The 16,165-nt window shown below is 43.1% G+C and overlaps 1 protein-coding gene across 2 annotated transcripts; it reads right to left on the bottom strand.

The window, feature by feature from the left end:
* Positions 1-393: 393 nt before the first annotated feature.
* Positions 394-7,970, bottom strand: ncl (nucleolin). Of its 2 annotated transcripts, none has more exons than XM_084172412.1 (16): positions 7,807-7,970; positions 6,653-6,745; positions 6,456-6,570; positions 6,114-6,236; positions 5,628-5,732; positions 5,198-5,341; positions 4,650-4,733; positions 4,332-4,458; positions 3,833-3,969; positions 3,308-3,434; positions 3,074-3,210; positions 2,740-2,872; positions 2,275-2,420; positions 1,996-2,125; positions 1,336-1,628; positions 394-1,139 (listed from the first exon to the last, which is right to left on the bottom strand). In XM_084172412.1, the coding sequence occupies exons 1-16, from the start codon at positions 7,822-7,824 to the stop codon at positions 1,078-1,080; spliced, it is 1,974 nt and encodes a 657-aa protein (XP_084028538.1). In that variant the 5' UTR covers positions 7,825-7,970; the 3' UTR covers positions 394-1,077. The 2 variants fall into 2 exon arrangements, with proteins under 2 accessions (XP_084028538.1, XP_084028537.1); XM_084172411.1 differs by having other exon boundaries at positions 5,589-5,732; positions 7,807-7,932.
* Between the last annotated feature and the right edge of the window lie 8,195 nt (positions 7,971-16,165).

Genomic DNA, 16,165 nt, shown 5'->3' with positions numbered 1-16,165 from the left:
AAAGTGTATTTGAATTCAGGCTTTAACGCAACACGAAATCCACCTTTAGTTAACACAACTCACCGCTGGAGCAATTTACATAAAAATTGTATGAGCAGTGTTAAGAACTGAGTAGAAGTTGTGTAAATTGAGCCCCCCCCCCCCATTGTTGTTTTACTGTGTACAGGGCACCATTGAGATTGAGACCTTGGCCTCAATGGATTTTTCCTAAATATCTAAAATAATTAGCTAGCTTTAGCTAATAGAATGTCATTATTCATTGAGGTCCTAACTTACTGTCACAAGGTCATTTTTGAACCACTTCAAAAAAGTTCCCTCGCAGGAAAAGTAAATATCTAATTATTATTTGGAAGCTCCAGAGTATTATGAAAGGAAAGGTCGAAAGACTTAAAAAAAAATCACCACTTCAGTTTATTCAGTTATCACATTTGTGAAAACCGTACATTTTCAAACAGCAAGATTTAGTCAACGCACTACAAATATATGTTACACTTTTAAATGTTATTTGAAGCCTCTGGTACCTCTAAGACATTGACTGTACCCCACCCAAAACATGACAAAACACCAATTTACCAGATTCTAAACGCCCAACAGACATGGGCTGATTTAATCTTTCCTTCCATTACAATACGCCTTGCACATTTTACGGTAAAACAGTCGCACCTAGAGCAAACTATAACAAAAACATAAGGACACAGCACTTTCTTACAAAAGGTAAAAGGAAATACAAATTGTTAAATGTACAATATGTACCTGAACAAACAGGGCTTTTTTCCCCCCCCCACTGCAAACAGAGTTGCCAGACATTCCATTTACTCTTTTGGAAAAACAAAAATAAACTCATATGGATGATGCAGGATGCAGATGGGCCATTTCAAAACTCACAGGCAGCTCTCAAGCAGAGAGGGTGAAGAGGGTTTGGTGGTGGTGGTGGGGGGGGGGGGGGGGGGGGGGGGGGCTAGAGAGCCCTTACAGTTATATATCAATTAAGCTTTCTGGAATGTCCAAAAGGCTCTGCCAGCGTATAGGTACGGTGATGAAAACAGAGTCTTTTCAAAACAGTAAAAGACAGGGATTTTAATCGTCAAACTTGATCTTCTTGCCCTGGGGCTTGTCTCCGAATCCACCGCCTCTTCCACCTAGGGGGGGGAAAGAAAAAAACAAGTCATGGTCCGTTCCTTTGAAAGCAGCACAGAGTATTACCAACTGCTAGACCAGATCAGTACCTACTATCTATGAGATTCATCACAGGGTATCAGAGTGAAAAGTATCCATCATATCTGGTCCAAACAGGAGCTAGGCAACACTTTAAACAAGAGCCACACCGAATCTTACCTCTGAACCCACCACGTCCACCCCCACGGTCACCTCCTCTACCCCCCCTGAATCCGCCGCCGCGACCTCCCCTGCCACCGCCGAAACCGCCGCCGCCACCACCACGGCCAAATCCACCACCGCGACCTCCCCTGCCACCGCCGAAGCCCCCCCGACCCCCACGGAATCCACCGCTGTCGCCCTTGGGCTTGGCGTAGTCCAGGTTCACGCTGCTGCCGTCAATCTCGCCGCCCTCCATGGCCTCTTTGGCTGCCTTGCAGTCGTTCTCGCTGTCAAAGTCGACAAATCCAAAGCTGGGGGGGGGGGCAGGAAGTTGAAAGAATTGAAGGGAGGAAAGAGAAATTAATGTCTGCAGAAAAGCAAAAATGGCGACACCTCAAAAGCACAATTGATTTGCAATGCAAATGCAGCCCTCCTTCAGTAACAACTACATGCTACTGCTACCGTCTATATTGTGTTTCACATCAGACATGGGCAAACTGCCACTGAGGTCAAGGTAGGCGCCTGTTTGACTGCGATTTGGCTCTACTTCTCGTGCGAATCCATTCACCGTCACTGTGTGGACAGGAGGAGCTCATGAGAAGTTAACGGCTATAGCAGTGTGACAATTAACACATTTAAGTCATTTAGCGGACGCTCTCATCCAGAGCGACCATTTACCATTTAGAATTGCCCGTGTCACGGTCTGTGACCACTCTGGCCCCGGTGGCACTGTCAAAGGCGTCTCTGAGCGACTGGTCTGTGGTGTCTTCAGAAAGCCCTCTGACAAACAGGGTTTTTGTGGGACCTCCTGGCAAAGGAGGGAAAAAATGTTAACAATGGTACGATCATTTACATTTCAGTCATTTTGCAGACGTTCTGATCCAGAGCGACTTCTAAACATTTCTGAAGAAATGGGGGAAGGTTCAGATCTAACCACTATAAGGGTATAAAACCTACCGGATCCTCCTCTGCCTCCAGCGTCTCTGCCGCCACTGTTCTGGCTGTACTCTAGCCGGATTTGCCTGCCCTCGATCTCGGTTCCATTAAGGTTCTCCAACGCCTCCTTGGCTGCCTCCGCACTCTCAAACTCCACAAAGGCAAACCTGCACAGGAGACAGAAATAGTTTCAGGAACTTTACTAAACACTTGGAGGTGGGGGGGTGTTAATTGATGAAGCGTTAAATTGTTTCACAGCAGACATGGGCAACACCTGTTGAGATTAAGGGTGCCTGTTCAATTTGTGATTAGTCTCTACTTCTCGTGCGAATCCGTACAACGCCACTGATTGGCAGAGAGGAGCTCATGAGAAGCCCTGATGGTGTGGTCTGACCCATCCAATAGAACACTACGGTTTGCCCCCCCCCCAAAAAAACAGGAAATATTGATGCAGCTGTGCAACGGGAACCCCCCCCCCCCACTCACCCTTTGGGCCTGCCGTTGTTCTGTGGTACTCTGATGGAAACGGCCCCTTCGAATGCACTCTGGAGTGAGTCTTCTGTAGCACTGTAGGACAGGTTGTTCACGATGAGGGTCTTGCTTTCAGCAGCTGCCTGGGCTGAGAGCGAATAAGGAGCAAGATGGGCTATCAGGGTGAATGTTGGCGTGCACCAGCACTATGAAAGTATATTTGCACAGACCAGTATTTTCAGTACTTGACTATCTTTGAAATCGTCACATAGTTTCAGGAAGAGAAGTTTGCATCACGACTGGTCCTGATCGAAGAACTTAAAAACATCCTCTCGTTGGTGCTGCGTACCTGGTGGTCTGGCTCCTTTCTGGCTTTTGTTGCCTGTGTAGTCGACCATGATGGAGCGTCCCTGGACATCGGCACCCTGGGCCTCTGTTAGCATCTGGTCCGCAACGGCCTCAGTCTTGAACTCAATGTAGGCAATGCTGTGGGGGGAAAATACAATTTGGTTATGTTTACTAATCCGAGAACAGATACACAATGCAAATACATTAACCAGGGGGAAAAAAGGTGGGTCCTCACCCTCTGTTGGAACCATCCTGGCCCGGGGGTATTCTGATTTCAACGGCGTCCGCAAACACTTCCCTCAGGTCGTCTTGTGTGGCCGAGAAGGGCAGGTTCTTCACAAACAAGGTCCGTGCATCCCTGTCTGTTAGAAGAGAGACGGTGAGCATGTACATTCCCATGGTGATGGTACAGTATAGACTGGTTTGGTTTGCAAACATTGACACAAGAGGGTGATGTGCACAAGTCGGTGGCAGAACACGGGGGAGTTCTTAAGGCTCGTATGAAGTCCTGCCTAATATGTTTGTCATCATCGCAAATACTTCAACCAGTAAAAAAACGGCTCTTCGCCAACTGCTGCATCCAAAATAGTTATTTTGCAAAGATCACAACCAAATATAACCCTAGCATCTGTTCAAGCAAGAAACAAAAACGTATTGCAAAGTTAACTTTGTTCAGAAGTAATAAAACCGTAAATCTAGACTTGGAACGGACGCAGATGGCTTTATTACTGCCGCCAAGGGGCAGGAAAAGGCACCCCACCTTTCTTGTCCTCTTGGGAGTCCCCTTTGCTGCGGGCCTTGTCCATCTTCAACTCCTGTCCCATGAACTTCTTGCCGTTCAGCTCCATGGCTGTCTGCATGTCCTCCGCTGAGGCAAACTCCACGTAGCCAAACTTCCTGGTGCGTAAGATAAGTGTGCATTAGAAGACTGCATATAAAACCCATCAGTTAGGGTTCATTGTCTTTTTTTCAAGTGTGCCAGCGATTGAGGATAGGACCAGTAGACAATAACACACTGGTACCGAAGACATAGCACTGGCTTTGTTCTACCTCCGTACAATCACACATGAGTACTGAGCAACTACAGGTGTGCCAAGAAATGGAGGGGATCCTGGTGACTAAAGTCAAATCAACTAGCTTATCCCATCAAGTACTAGTCATTTTTGTCTGGCCAATTGGAAAGTAGGAATTATTATTTTCTAATATTTATCAGAAGTCCTGAGCGGATCATCATAACACAGGAATCCACCATCACTTACTTTGATGCGCCAAGTCTGACGTCCTGAACTTCAAGGTTCTTCTTTGAGAAGAAAGCTGCCAAGGCTTCTTTGATTTCATCAAAGTCCTTGTTTGAGTTCAGGTTGCCGACAAATAGACAGAACGTTTCTGAGGGGGGAAAACATTTCTCAATGAGGTTATGCTTTAAATTATTATTGTCATCAACGGCAAACCTGTGAACAGTCAGAATAATATGAAGGTGACATCAAATGAATCAGTATTAAGTCCCTTGTTGTTCATCATGTGTACTGTGGTTAAATGTTGGAGCTGGTGTTGAAGGGCTGAATGTAAGGCGTTACCGTCGCTCTCTGACTTGGCCTTCTTGGCAGGCGGGGTCTCCTTTTTGTTGTCAGCCTTTCTCTTTGCAGGTGTCGCTGGGGCCTCTGAAACAAAACAACCTGAATATGACTCAAAAACCTTCACCAAATAACAGAGGTGGGAGGGGACCTTTTGTATAGACCAGCTCTGTACTTAAATATCTTTGAAATCGTCAGTGTCAGGAAGAAACGTTTGCGTCATAACTGGCCCTGAAAATAAAAATCTATGGCCTTGATGCATTTCAGTCCAAGCCCTTTCTCCCTTAGATGTGCCAACACCAAAAGGTGTAAGCTGGGGCTAATGTCGCGTTCACCTGCTAGTCAGAACTAGGGAAACTGAAATGTCCGACTTGATAACTGGTTGATAAGTGGCACGTGTTTATCTACGGACATTTCAGAGTTCCGACTAACACGTGAACGTGCAATAACCCCAGATTGCGACGACCGCCGGAGTCCAAGTCACCCCTTTCACCAAATGAATGAAAGAGGAGAAAGGAGGAAGAAAAAAAAGACAAGTCACTATTACTTACCATCTTCCTCATCATCATCCTCCTCGTCATCCTCATCATCATCTTCGTCATCATCATCATCTTCAGACTCCTCCTTAGCCTTAACCATGCCTGCTTTCTTTGCTGCGGGGGCCGGGGTGGTGTCCATCTCCTCTTCCTCAGAGTCTGGAAGGCACAGCAGATGGCGTTAGCCTCACAAGAGACCCAAATCAACAACCACAGGCAATTTACTAACCAGGGATTGGGCACATCAGATCAAATAAGTAGCGACATCAAATACATTCAGTATTAAGTCCCTTGTTGTTCATCAAGTGTGCTCGCACTCAGATGACCACTATCTGCCAGTGTGGCCTGTACCACATTGAATGTACTACCCCGATTTTGCATGCCGCCCATTCTTGACAAGACTTACGTGCACCGCTCAAGATCGGCAGCGGGCCCCCATCCTTACCATCGTCGTCGTCGTCATCAGACTCCTCCTTGGCTGCAGTGACCTTCACTGAGGGCTTGACAGCACCCTTCTTTGGGGGTGGGGCCTCCTCCTCTGATTCTTCATCTACATATAAAAGAGTAACATTAAAAAACATCAGCTTTTGCAGTCTGTGGTAGAAACCACTTAAAGCTGAGGCCCCAGGCCAATTTGAATAAAACATATTCTACAGGTTTATTGTAAAGGCCCAGTTCATTACTTGTAAGTGTGCCAGCGATTGAGGATAGGACCAGTAGACAATAACACACTGGTACCGAAGACATAGCACTGGCTTTGTTCTACCTCCGTACAATCACACATGAGTACCGAGCAACTACAGGTGTGCCAAGAAATGGAGGGGATCCTGGTTCCTAGTAGTCAAGTAAATGTATACTCTGTCAAACTATAACCCTTGTGCCCCCAACCCAATAAGAATAAATATGGGGGGGGGGGGGGGGGGACTCGTACCATCGTCGTCGTCGTCATCATCGTCATCATCTGACTCTTCTGCCTTGGCTGGAGCTTTCTTTGCAGGTGTGGCTTTGGCTGGGGTCTTCTTGGGTGGGGGGGCTTCCTCCTCAGACTCTTCCTCTGAAATGGCATTAAGTGTCAGGGCAGTGTAATTTCATTCACCAAAACTACAATTGTTGATGGTCCATACAAGTATCCTTACAAATAATATTTCAACAATATATCAATTGTGTTTAAATAGTTTGTTTAAAAATGAATGCTGCTGAGTGAGAGCTTAATTTAATATCTACCATTAAAATTATCTTTATAGTCAACGTACATAAAATGACACGTTCTTACCGGAGTCATCATCCTCTTCGCTTTCTGCTTTTTTTGCTGCTTTGCCATTTTTAGCCGCTTTGGGTACTGGTTTGGCTGGTGTGACAGCCTTCTTCGCTACTGCTTTCGGTGGGGCCTGGAACATATTAATATTGTTAACACATTAAAACACATTTTATTTGGGGGGTGGGGGGGTCCACATGGGTGGTCTGTCTTACCTCTTCCTCACTTTCTTCTTCACTGGATTCCTCTTCCACCTCTTTAGGAGGTGGTGGGGCCTTTTTCTTGGGGTTAGCTTGTTTCTTTGCTGCCTGTGAAAGTTAGAAACGTGGGTTCAGCATTAAAAAGTAGGTATGGGTTTAAAATTGTGAATGGTTTTGTGAGCTATATAGCTGAAAGCAAACGTGACTTGCTGTGAACACATGACATTTATAAAACGAAACGTATATTAATGTTAGCCAGTAACCTACCTGTTCATTTAATTAGTGGCAATGTCATGCAAATGTGACAAACCGTTGATGCGGGTCATGTTTGTCTGGACTTGGCTTGTAACTTGCCAACTTTGGGGCATGCACCTCGTGTGGCATTTGGGGGCATGCGCACAACCCACGTGGAGCTCAAAAGTACGGCGCTAGCTAGCCGCTAACGTTAATTAGTTTTGTTGTCGGCTAAATTGGCTTGTCAATGTATTGTCGACACGTTTTTATATCTAGCAATATGCCCGGTTGAAGAGACATTCAGCTCATAAATAAAGAACTAAACAGACCGCAAACATGTTTCTAAGCTAGCTAGTTAGCATTAGCTAGCTAAAACGTGTGGCAGCACATTGCCTTACGGAAGTCCCAACTACAGCTTCTCTTAAATGAAAATTACACTACTAAAATAACTTCTCATTACTCCATAAAACACACACATTTAATACATAACTTATATTTCTGTAGTTAATTAGTTAGCGAGCTAGCTAACCACCAGGCAGGGAGCTAGCTAACCACCAGGCAGGGTATGAAAAGAGCACGCTTGATTCGCGAACGCGCATGTATGGCCATTTTAGGCTCAACTGTAAGAACAGAGTGCAATGAGAAAACGGCTTATCAAATCTGGGTCGAGAAAACGTTTTCAAACTTCTTCATCTCCAATAATTATTTACGGCCACAAAAACTACGATGGCATCAGACTTAACGCAATATAAAATGTTAAACCAGGTAGTAGAATGAATGGACAGCCCAACATAATGCGTGTTTCTCTGCCATTTTCTCATGTCGGGCTGTCGTCTTCTGCAATACATGAACTTTCATTTTGGATGGAAAAACACCCGCATTGACAAACCACACGATTGAGTCACGAACATACATTTATACGAACGTTTCTTTACCTTCGCTAATTTCACCATGGTTCCTGCTGTGTGTTGCGTTTCGACGAAATGGACGTGTAGAATTAAGGTCAAACGATTACTGCTCGCTGCACGTGTCCCGACCGACTCTGAGGAACACCGAGGAAGAAAGACAGATACGTAGGGAGACGCGCGGGTTACTTTCCTGCTCTGCGCGGCCACTGTACTCCGCCCACAATAACAATCTCCTCCACTCACCGATCAGGACATTTGCATAGTGTCTGCGTACGGCCTTCACATGCACGCGGATTTTGCACTTGATAAACAAGCCAAACGCAGTACTCGAACGTGAATAAACGAATCGGCATCGTGAATCACACGCTTGATATTTAAATTGCCTTTCTTTGTTCATCATACAGGTCCACCCCATTTAAAAAAAACATCTGACTAATTATATAACTGCAAAAAATAATAATAAAAAATCAAATTAATACCCTTGCGGCTTGGGCTATGCTATGCATGTCCAATGTAAGCCTACAATGGTGAATCGTCCTTAGTCCACAATGCTATACATCTTTTTATGCCATTATGTATATATTTTTTACATGCCACCTAGCTATTAGACAGCTAAAATTGCATTATGTGTCGATTTGTCCAATAATATACCAGAATGCTCAGTAAATTGCTCTAAGGTGGTTAAAATTTATAGATTGAAATGACCCTTTGTATTCATACACAGCTGTTTCGATTTGAGCCACGTGGTCTACTCCAGCTGCTTTTCAACCACGTGCTTCTTCTTGACTATGGCGTGCTGATGATCAGCGCTGCGCTAATTATCTGATCTATATCAACTCGATGTTATACAACAGAACTGTGACTGGTCTAATGATAAAGACTTGCTACGCTTCATATCTAATAAAGATCAGCGAATCTGCGCAGCGCTTGAGCCACAGAGTTTCTAAACCCAGAGGCCACATCACGAGCCTTCCAGAAACGCTTGTGAAGTAGACCAGGCCGGGGTTTGGGGTTTGAAGTGAAAAATTATTCCTTAGTTGGTAATTTCCTCGAAATCTAAAGGCACAACCTAGATTCGAGCCAATGTCTTAAGTAGTTGGAACATGTTATTTCTGCAACCTAGTGAAAGTGACAAACTGACACGTTTACATTTTCGTCAAAATCTCCTTTATAACGACCGTTAGACCAGATGATGTGAATCTGCGCATGTGTTTAGCTAGCCAATGTCGTCTACAAGCGTGATTGGGGATTTATTTTGTAGAAGCAGTTTCTTCATACTGTACAGACTTTGCTCGAGCCTGGTGAACAAACTTTTTAGGCCACACACTTACTTTCCTGCTCTGCGCGTGCACTGTACTCCGCCCACATTACAATCTCCTCCACTCACAGATCAAACATTTGCATAGTGTCTGCGTACGTTCTTGACGTGCACACGTTTGATATTTAAATTAAATGTATTTGTTCATGGTACTGGTCCATCCATTTAAAAACATCGAATAATTACATAACTGCAACAAAAAAAAAAAATTCTAATTAATACCCTCGGGGCTTGGGCTATGCTATGCATGAAGCGTCCTTTGTCCAACATGCCTAAAAATCTTTTAATGCCATTATGCATTCTAGTTACATGCCACTTATCTAGACAGCTAGAATTATATTATGTGTCGATATGTCCAATAATATACCAGAATGCTCAATAAATTGCTCGAAGGTGGTTAAAAATTCTACATTGAAATGACCCTTTGTATTCATACACAGCTGTTTCGATTTTAACCACATGGTCTCTCCAGCTGCATATCAACCAGTGGAGGCTGGTGGGAGGAGCTATAGGAGGACGGGCTCGATATAAAGGCTGGAATGGAATTAATGGAACGGTATCAAACACAAACAAATGGAAACCACGTTTGACTCCATTCCATAAATTCCAATCCAGACATTACAATGAGCCTGTCCTCCTATAGCTCCTCCCACCAGCCGCCACTGATATCAACCACATGGTTCTTCTTGACTAGCATGTGCTGCTGGTCAGCACTGCACGAATTATCTGATCTATATCATGTCGATGTCATACAACAGAACGGTGACAGGTCTATAATTTGATAAAGACATTATACTCTTCCTCTCTAAAGATCAGCGAATCTGCGCAGGCTTGAGCCTTGGGAACAAACTTTGGTTACACTCTTGGGTCATCACTATTTGTTCAATTTCTCTTCTTAAAATCTGATTTGAAAGCAAACGCTAATCTTAACCCTAACATTAACCACACTGCTAACCTTGTGCCTAACCCTAACCTTAAATTAAGACCAAAAAGCAAATGTTTGTTTTCAGAACTGTTTACTATATAGCCAATTTTGACTTTGTGGCTGTGTTATGGGTCATTTAGTGGAAACCACATTTGTCTTGCAGGTCGCAAGTGTAAACATACCAGCAGTTTTGCAAGGTCTAGTTAAAATTTCTAGCCTAATGACCTGTCAAAACCCTCCCAAAAGGCCTGTAAACTAGGATCCCCAAAAATGTTTATAAATGCAACATTTATCCAATAAACCCTTTTCCCACAACGTTATCGAGCTAATTAAGAAGGAATATTGACGTAATTTGTAATGACGTAGGCTAAGAAGCAAAAATTCCATCAAAATAATAATTATTGCGAGCTTAAGAAAATGTCCCAAGACAAAAGATAATTCACCCTTATTAAACTCGCCAGATCATTTTCCATCAATGGATGTAAACGTAACTTGTTTGACTTCTATGATTAAGCAATAAGGACAGAGGAGGTGTGGTAGGCCTTAGCCGTGATATATTGGCCATATACCACAAACCTCTGAGGTGTCTTATTGCTATTATAAACTGTTTAGAACAGTAAAACATACACTGAACAAAAAATAAACACAACATGCAACAATTTCAAAGATTTAACTGAGTTACAGTTCATATAAGGAAATTAGTCAATTGAAATAAATAAATTAGGCCCTAATCTATGGATTTCACATTACCGGAAATACAGATATGCATCTGTTGGTCAAAGATACCTTAAAAAAAAAGTAGGGGCCTGGATCAGAAAACCAGTCAGTATCTGGTGTGACCACCATTTGCTTCATGCAGTGCGACACGTCTCATTCGCATAGAGTTGATCATGCTGTTGACTGTGGCTTGTGGAATGTTGTCCCACTCCTCTTCAATGGCTGTGCAAAGTTGCTGGATATTGGCGGAAACTGGAACACGCTGTCATGCACGTGGACCCAGAGCATCCCAAACATGCTCAATTGGTGACGTGTCTGGTGAGTATGCAGGCCATGGAAGAACTGGGACATTTTCAGCTTCCAGGAATTGTGAACAGATCCTTCCAACATGGGGCCGTGCATTATCATGCTGAAACATGAGGTGATGGTGGCGGATGAATGGCACGACAATGGGCCTCAGGATCTCGTCACGGTATCTCTGTGCATTCAAATTGCCATAGATAAAATGCAGTTGTGTTCATTGTCCATAGCTTATGCCTGCACATACCATAACCCCTCCGCCACCATGGGGCACTCTGCTCCCAACGTTGACATCAGCAAACCGCTCGCCCACATAACGCCATACACACGGTCTGCCATCTGTCCGGTACAGTTGAAACCGGGATTCATCCGTGAAGGGTACACTTCTCCAGCATGCCAGTGGCCATCAAAGGTGAGCATTTGCCCACTAAAGTCGGTTACGACGCCGAACTGCAGTCAGGTCAAGGCCCTGGTGAGGACAACGAGCACGCAGATCAGCTTCCCTGAGACATTGGAGGTGGCTTATGGTAGAGAAATGAACATTCAATTCTCTGGCAACAGCTTTGGTGGACATTCCTGCAGTATGCCAATTGCACGCTCCCTCAAAACTTGAGACTTCTGTGGCATTGTGTTGTGTTTCAAAACTGCAAATTTTAGAGTTGCCTTTTGTCCCCAGCACAAGGTGCACCAGTGTAATGATCGTGCTGTTTAATCAGCTTCTTGATATGCCACAGGTCAGGTGGATGGATTATCTTGGCAAAGGAGAAATGCTCACTAACAGCAATGTAAACAAATTTGTGCACACAATTTGAGAGAAATATGCTTTTTGTGCATATGTAAAATTTCTGGGATCTTTTATTTCAGCTCATGAACCAATGCTTTTATATTTTTTGTTCAGTGTAAAGTTGTTATAGCCGGTCTGATATACCACGGCTATCAACCAATCAGCATTCAGGGCTCAAACCACCCAGTTTATAATTGTAAATAAATCATTTTTGAGCGTGAGCATAACTATATATAAATCCGACAGGAGAGCTTGAGTGATGAAAGATGGACAGAGGATCTCGAAATCTCTGTACAAGAAACACTTGGACAAACTTCAAAAAGCAAATGTTAGGTGATTTTCTGGCAATTGTGCCATTATTATGTGTCAGATGTTAAGACTACAAACCATTATAAATGGCCAGATGTTAAGACTACAAACCATTATAAATGGCCAGATGTTAAGACTACAAACCGTTATAAATGGCCAAATGTTAAGACTACAAACCGTTATAAATGGCCAGATGTTAAGACTACAAACCATTATAAATGGCCGATATTGTGAGATTTACTTGTTACACTACATTTCCAAAAGTATGTGGACACCTGTAGTTACTTCACAATACTTTCTGAAGGCACTATATACATATATATATATATATATATATATATATATATATATATATATATATATATATGTATAGAGAGAGAGAGAGAGAGAGAGAGAGAGAGAGAGAGAAAGAGAAAGAGAAAGAGAAAGAGAAAGAGAAAGAGAGAGAGAGAGAGAGAGAGAGAGAGCGAGACTATCTACTTCACTTGCTTTGGCAATGTTAACATACGTTTCCCATGCCAATAAAGCCCTTAAATTGAAATTGAATTGAATTGAGAGAGAGAGAGAGAAAGAGAAAGAGAAAGAGAAAGAGAGAGAGAGAGAAAGAAAGAGAGAGAGAGAGAAAGAGACGTAAGCAATAAGGCCCTATGGGTGGGCTATGTGCATATTGGTCAAATGGAGTAGGCCAGGCAGGCATAGGCATCTTCTGAATTTAGTCAAACTATGTTCATAAAACTGACCAACTGAACACGTAGGTGGTTGTAGGCTGTGATCTCTGGGCAACTTTAGCTCAGCTCTTAAAGCCATCTTAAGATGCATTGGTCAGGCTTGTTTACTAGGTGTAGTAGTGTATTGGGATAGGCTATGTGCAGCACAGCCAAATAGGGCCTAGGCTACCTGTATCTCTGCTCTAACTCACCTTGGCCTGACCACACCCACACAGACGCATGAACACGGATGAAAAAAATATATGCATTAATCAATTTTCAGTTTTTGTATGTCAAAATTTCAACAAAATGTTGTGCTTTTATTGATTTTATGGAATCCAGGACTCCCTAAAAAGTCACTGGCAATTGAGTGGACTATCCTGGCTAAATCAATACAAATTAATTAATTAATTAAATATCCTATAGTTTTGGCAGACGGCCACAGCAAGAAAATATGAAACATGATTAATACAGTACAAATATGGCTGCGGCTTGGTGAATCTGAATATATAATAGCAGGTGTAATAAATGTGTCTTGGCCCCAGGCTTAGAACCGCTGCTGCAAGTGTATTATGGCATAAGGTGTATGTGACAGGTGCATGTGTTCCCTTCCCAACATGTCATAATTATACAGCGTATCCAGAAAGTATTCAGACCCCTTGACTTGTTCTACATTTTTGTTTCGTTACAGCCTTATTCTAAAATGGATGAAATTTTAAAAAAATGTCCTTATCAATCTACACACAATACCCCATAATGACAAGGTGAAAAAAGGTTTTTAGAAATGTTTGCAAATGTATTAAAAACGAAAAACGTAAATACCTTATTTACATAAGTATTCATACCCTTTGCCATGAGACTCGAAATTGAGCTCAGGTGCATCCTGTTTCCTTTGGTCATCCTTGAGATGTTTCTACACCACCTGGTTGTGCTGCTGCTCCAGTTTCAACTGTTCTGCCTGCGGCTATGGAACCCTGACCTGTTCACCGGACGTGCTACCTTGTCCCAGACCTGCTGTTTTTGGCTCTCTCTCTCGTTCTACCGCACCTGCAGTCTCGACCTCTGAATGCTCGGCTATGAAAAGCCAAGTGACATTTACTCCTGATGTACTGACCTGTTGCAACCTCTACAACCACTGTGATTATTATTTTACCCTGCTGGTCATCTATGAACGTTTGATCATCTTGAAGAACAAATGTGATATTTCAGCTTTTTGTTTTTTTAAATAAATTTGCAAAAATGTATAAAACCTGTTTTGCTTTGTCATTATGGGGTATTGTATGTAGATTGATGAGGGAAAAAAACAATTTAATCAATTTAAGAATAAGGCTGTAACATAACAAAATGTGGAAACGGTCTGAATACTTTCGAATGCACTGTTGTGTTTCTGCTAGCCAGAGGGAGCAGACGCTCCGTGTTAAACGAATGGGGGCAAGAGATGTGAATTGTTTTGCTCTCAAGAAAAGGGCGCCATTGAAAGGTTTGATTACTGGGGTAGCGGTAAATGTGAAAGCTGACCAACTGAAGGGGAAGATTCCCGGTGTTTGTGATGCTCGTCGTTTGGTGCGACGTAAACAGGGTGGCGTGAGTGGTGAAACAGAAGAGTCATTGTCTGTTCTTTTGAGTTTTGATGTTGAGTCTTTGCCCGAAAAAGTGATGTTAGGATACATAAGTTATCCTGTAAAAGCTTTTGTGCCGAATACATTACGTTGTTACAGGTGTCAAGCTTATGGGCATGTGGCAGCAGTGTGTATGAGGGAGGTTCCTAGGTGTGAGAAGTGTGCAGAAGGGCATGAGACAAAGGAATGTGTAGCATTGGGGAAAGTAGTGGTATGTGTTATTTGTAGGGATGCCCATTGGGCTGGGTTGTGGTGGCAGCTGCAGAGAGGTATTTGGATGAGCGAGACTTGACATCAGATTTAAGTAGTGGAGTAGGGTGGTGTTATGTTTATTATTATATATTTCTTTTTTTGTGAGTGCAGTGTTAGATGGTTTTTTAATTCATTTTTTCAAGCAAAGTATAAGGTTGTTGTACTCCAGCCTAGTAGGTGGCGGTAAAGCATATTTATTGGATGCCAACCTGCCGTTAAACCTAATCGAAGAAGAATGTCTTTAGCATAGCTGGCTGTAGCGTGTGAGAGTGAGCACTTCGATGCGACGTGAACCAGGGTTGATAACTTGTCATGTGAACATCCATTGAAGGCCAACACCGTGGATTTAGCTACATGTTTTACTTTAGCCGGAGTATCCGAATTTATGTTATACAAACAAACATACAGTACTTATACTTTTCAGGAAGACATTCCTGAACCTACGTACTCGGAGAAAGCTGCATGCTTGAATGGTGAAGCCACCAATCTCAGAGCCCTGCACCCCCAGGGTCCACCGACACAATAAATGCTACTGCAATCTCAGAGCCCTGCACCTTGAGGCGCCAAGGGTCCATTCTCGGTTGGTAAACAGTTCAATTTCAATTGATTGTCACGTTCACTTGTTTTAGTCCTAATCACACAATTTAGCTCTCTTCAGCAGGGATGGGAAATCTTATCCACAGAGGGCTTTTGTCATGGCAGGGTTATGTTCCTAAACATTATTCAAGGAGACAGTGTGGATCTAGTAATTTATATATACAACTGTCACACTGATTATCTTAATCATATTCTGACCCAAGACCTTTATTTGCATCATTGGTGTATCTGGATAAAATGTAATACATATGATGTGACTACATGGTTGGGCTCCCGAGTGGCGCAGCGGTCTAAGGCACTGCATCTCAGTACTTGAGGCGTCACTACAGACCCCCTGGTTCGATTCCAGGCTGTATCACAACCGGCCGTGATTGGGAGTCCCATAGGGCGGCGCACAGTTGGCCCAGCGTCGTCCGGGTTTGGCCGGTGTAGGCCGTTTTTGTAAATAAGAATTTGATCTTAACTGACTTGCCTAGTTAAATAAATGTAAAAATAAAATGGTTGGAGAACAACGCTGCCCTCAGGTTTACTATGGAGTCTGTACCTTATCATTCCTGCACTGTAATTATTTCCCTCATTAAAATGCAAATCAATTTCTAACATTTTTGACATGCGTTTTTCTGGATTTTTTTGTTGTTATTCTGTCTCTCACTGTTCAAATAAACCTACCATGAAAATTCTAGACTGATCATGTCTTTGTCAGTGGGCAAACGTACAAAATCAGCAGGGGATCAAATACTTTTTTTCCCTCACTGTAGCAGTACTGTATTAATCCCCAAGGCTCACCACTGAGCTAAAGGACCAGGCTTGGTTTGTCATGCTAGTGGTTCTGTTGTTGTTTCAGGTGTTTTGTCCTAA

This window comes from Coregonus lavaretus, assembly GCF_964263955.1.
Source record: "Coregonus lavaretus genome assembly, chromosome: 11".
NCBI classification, from domain to species: Eukaryota; Metazoa; Chordata; class Actinopteri; order Salmoniformes; family Salmonidae; genus Coregonus; species Coregonus lavaretus.
The sequence above is the reverse complement of the archived record's forward strand: the minus strand, read 5'-3'. Positions and strand labels throughout refer to the sequence as shown.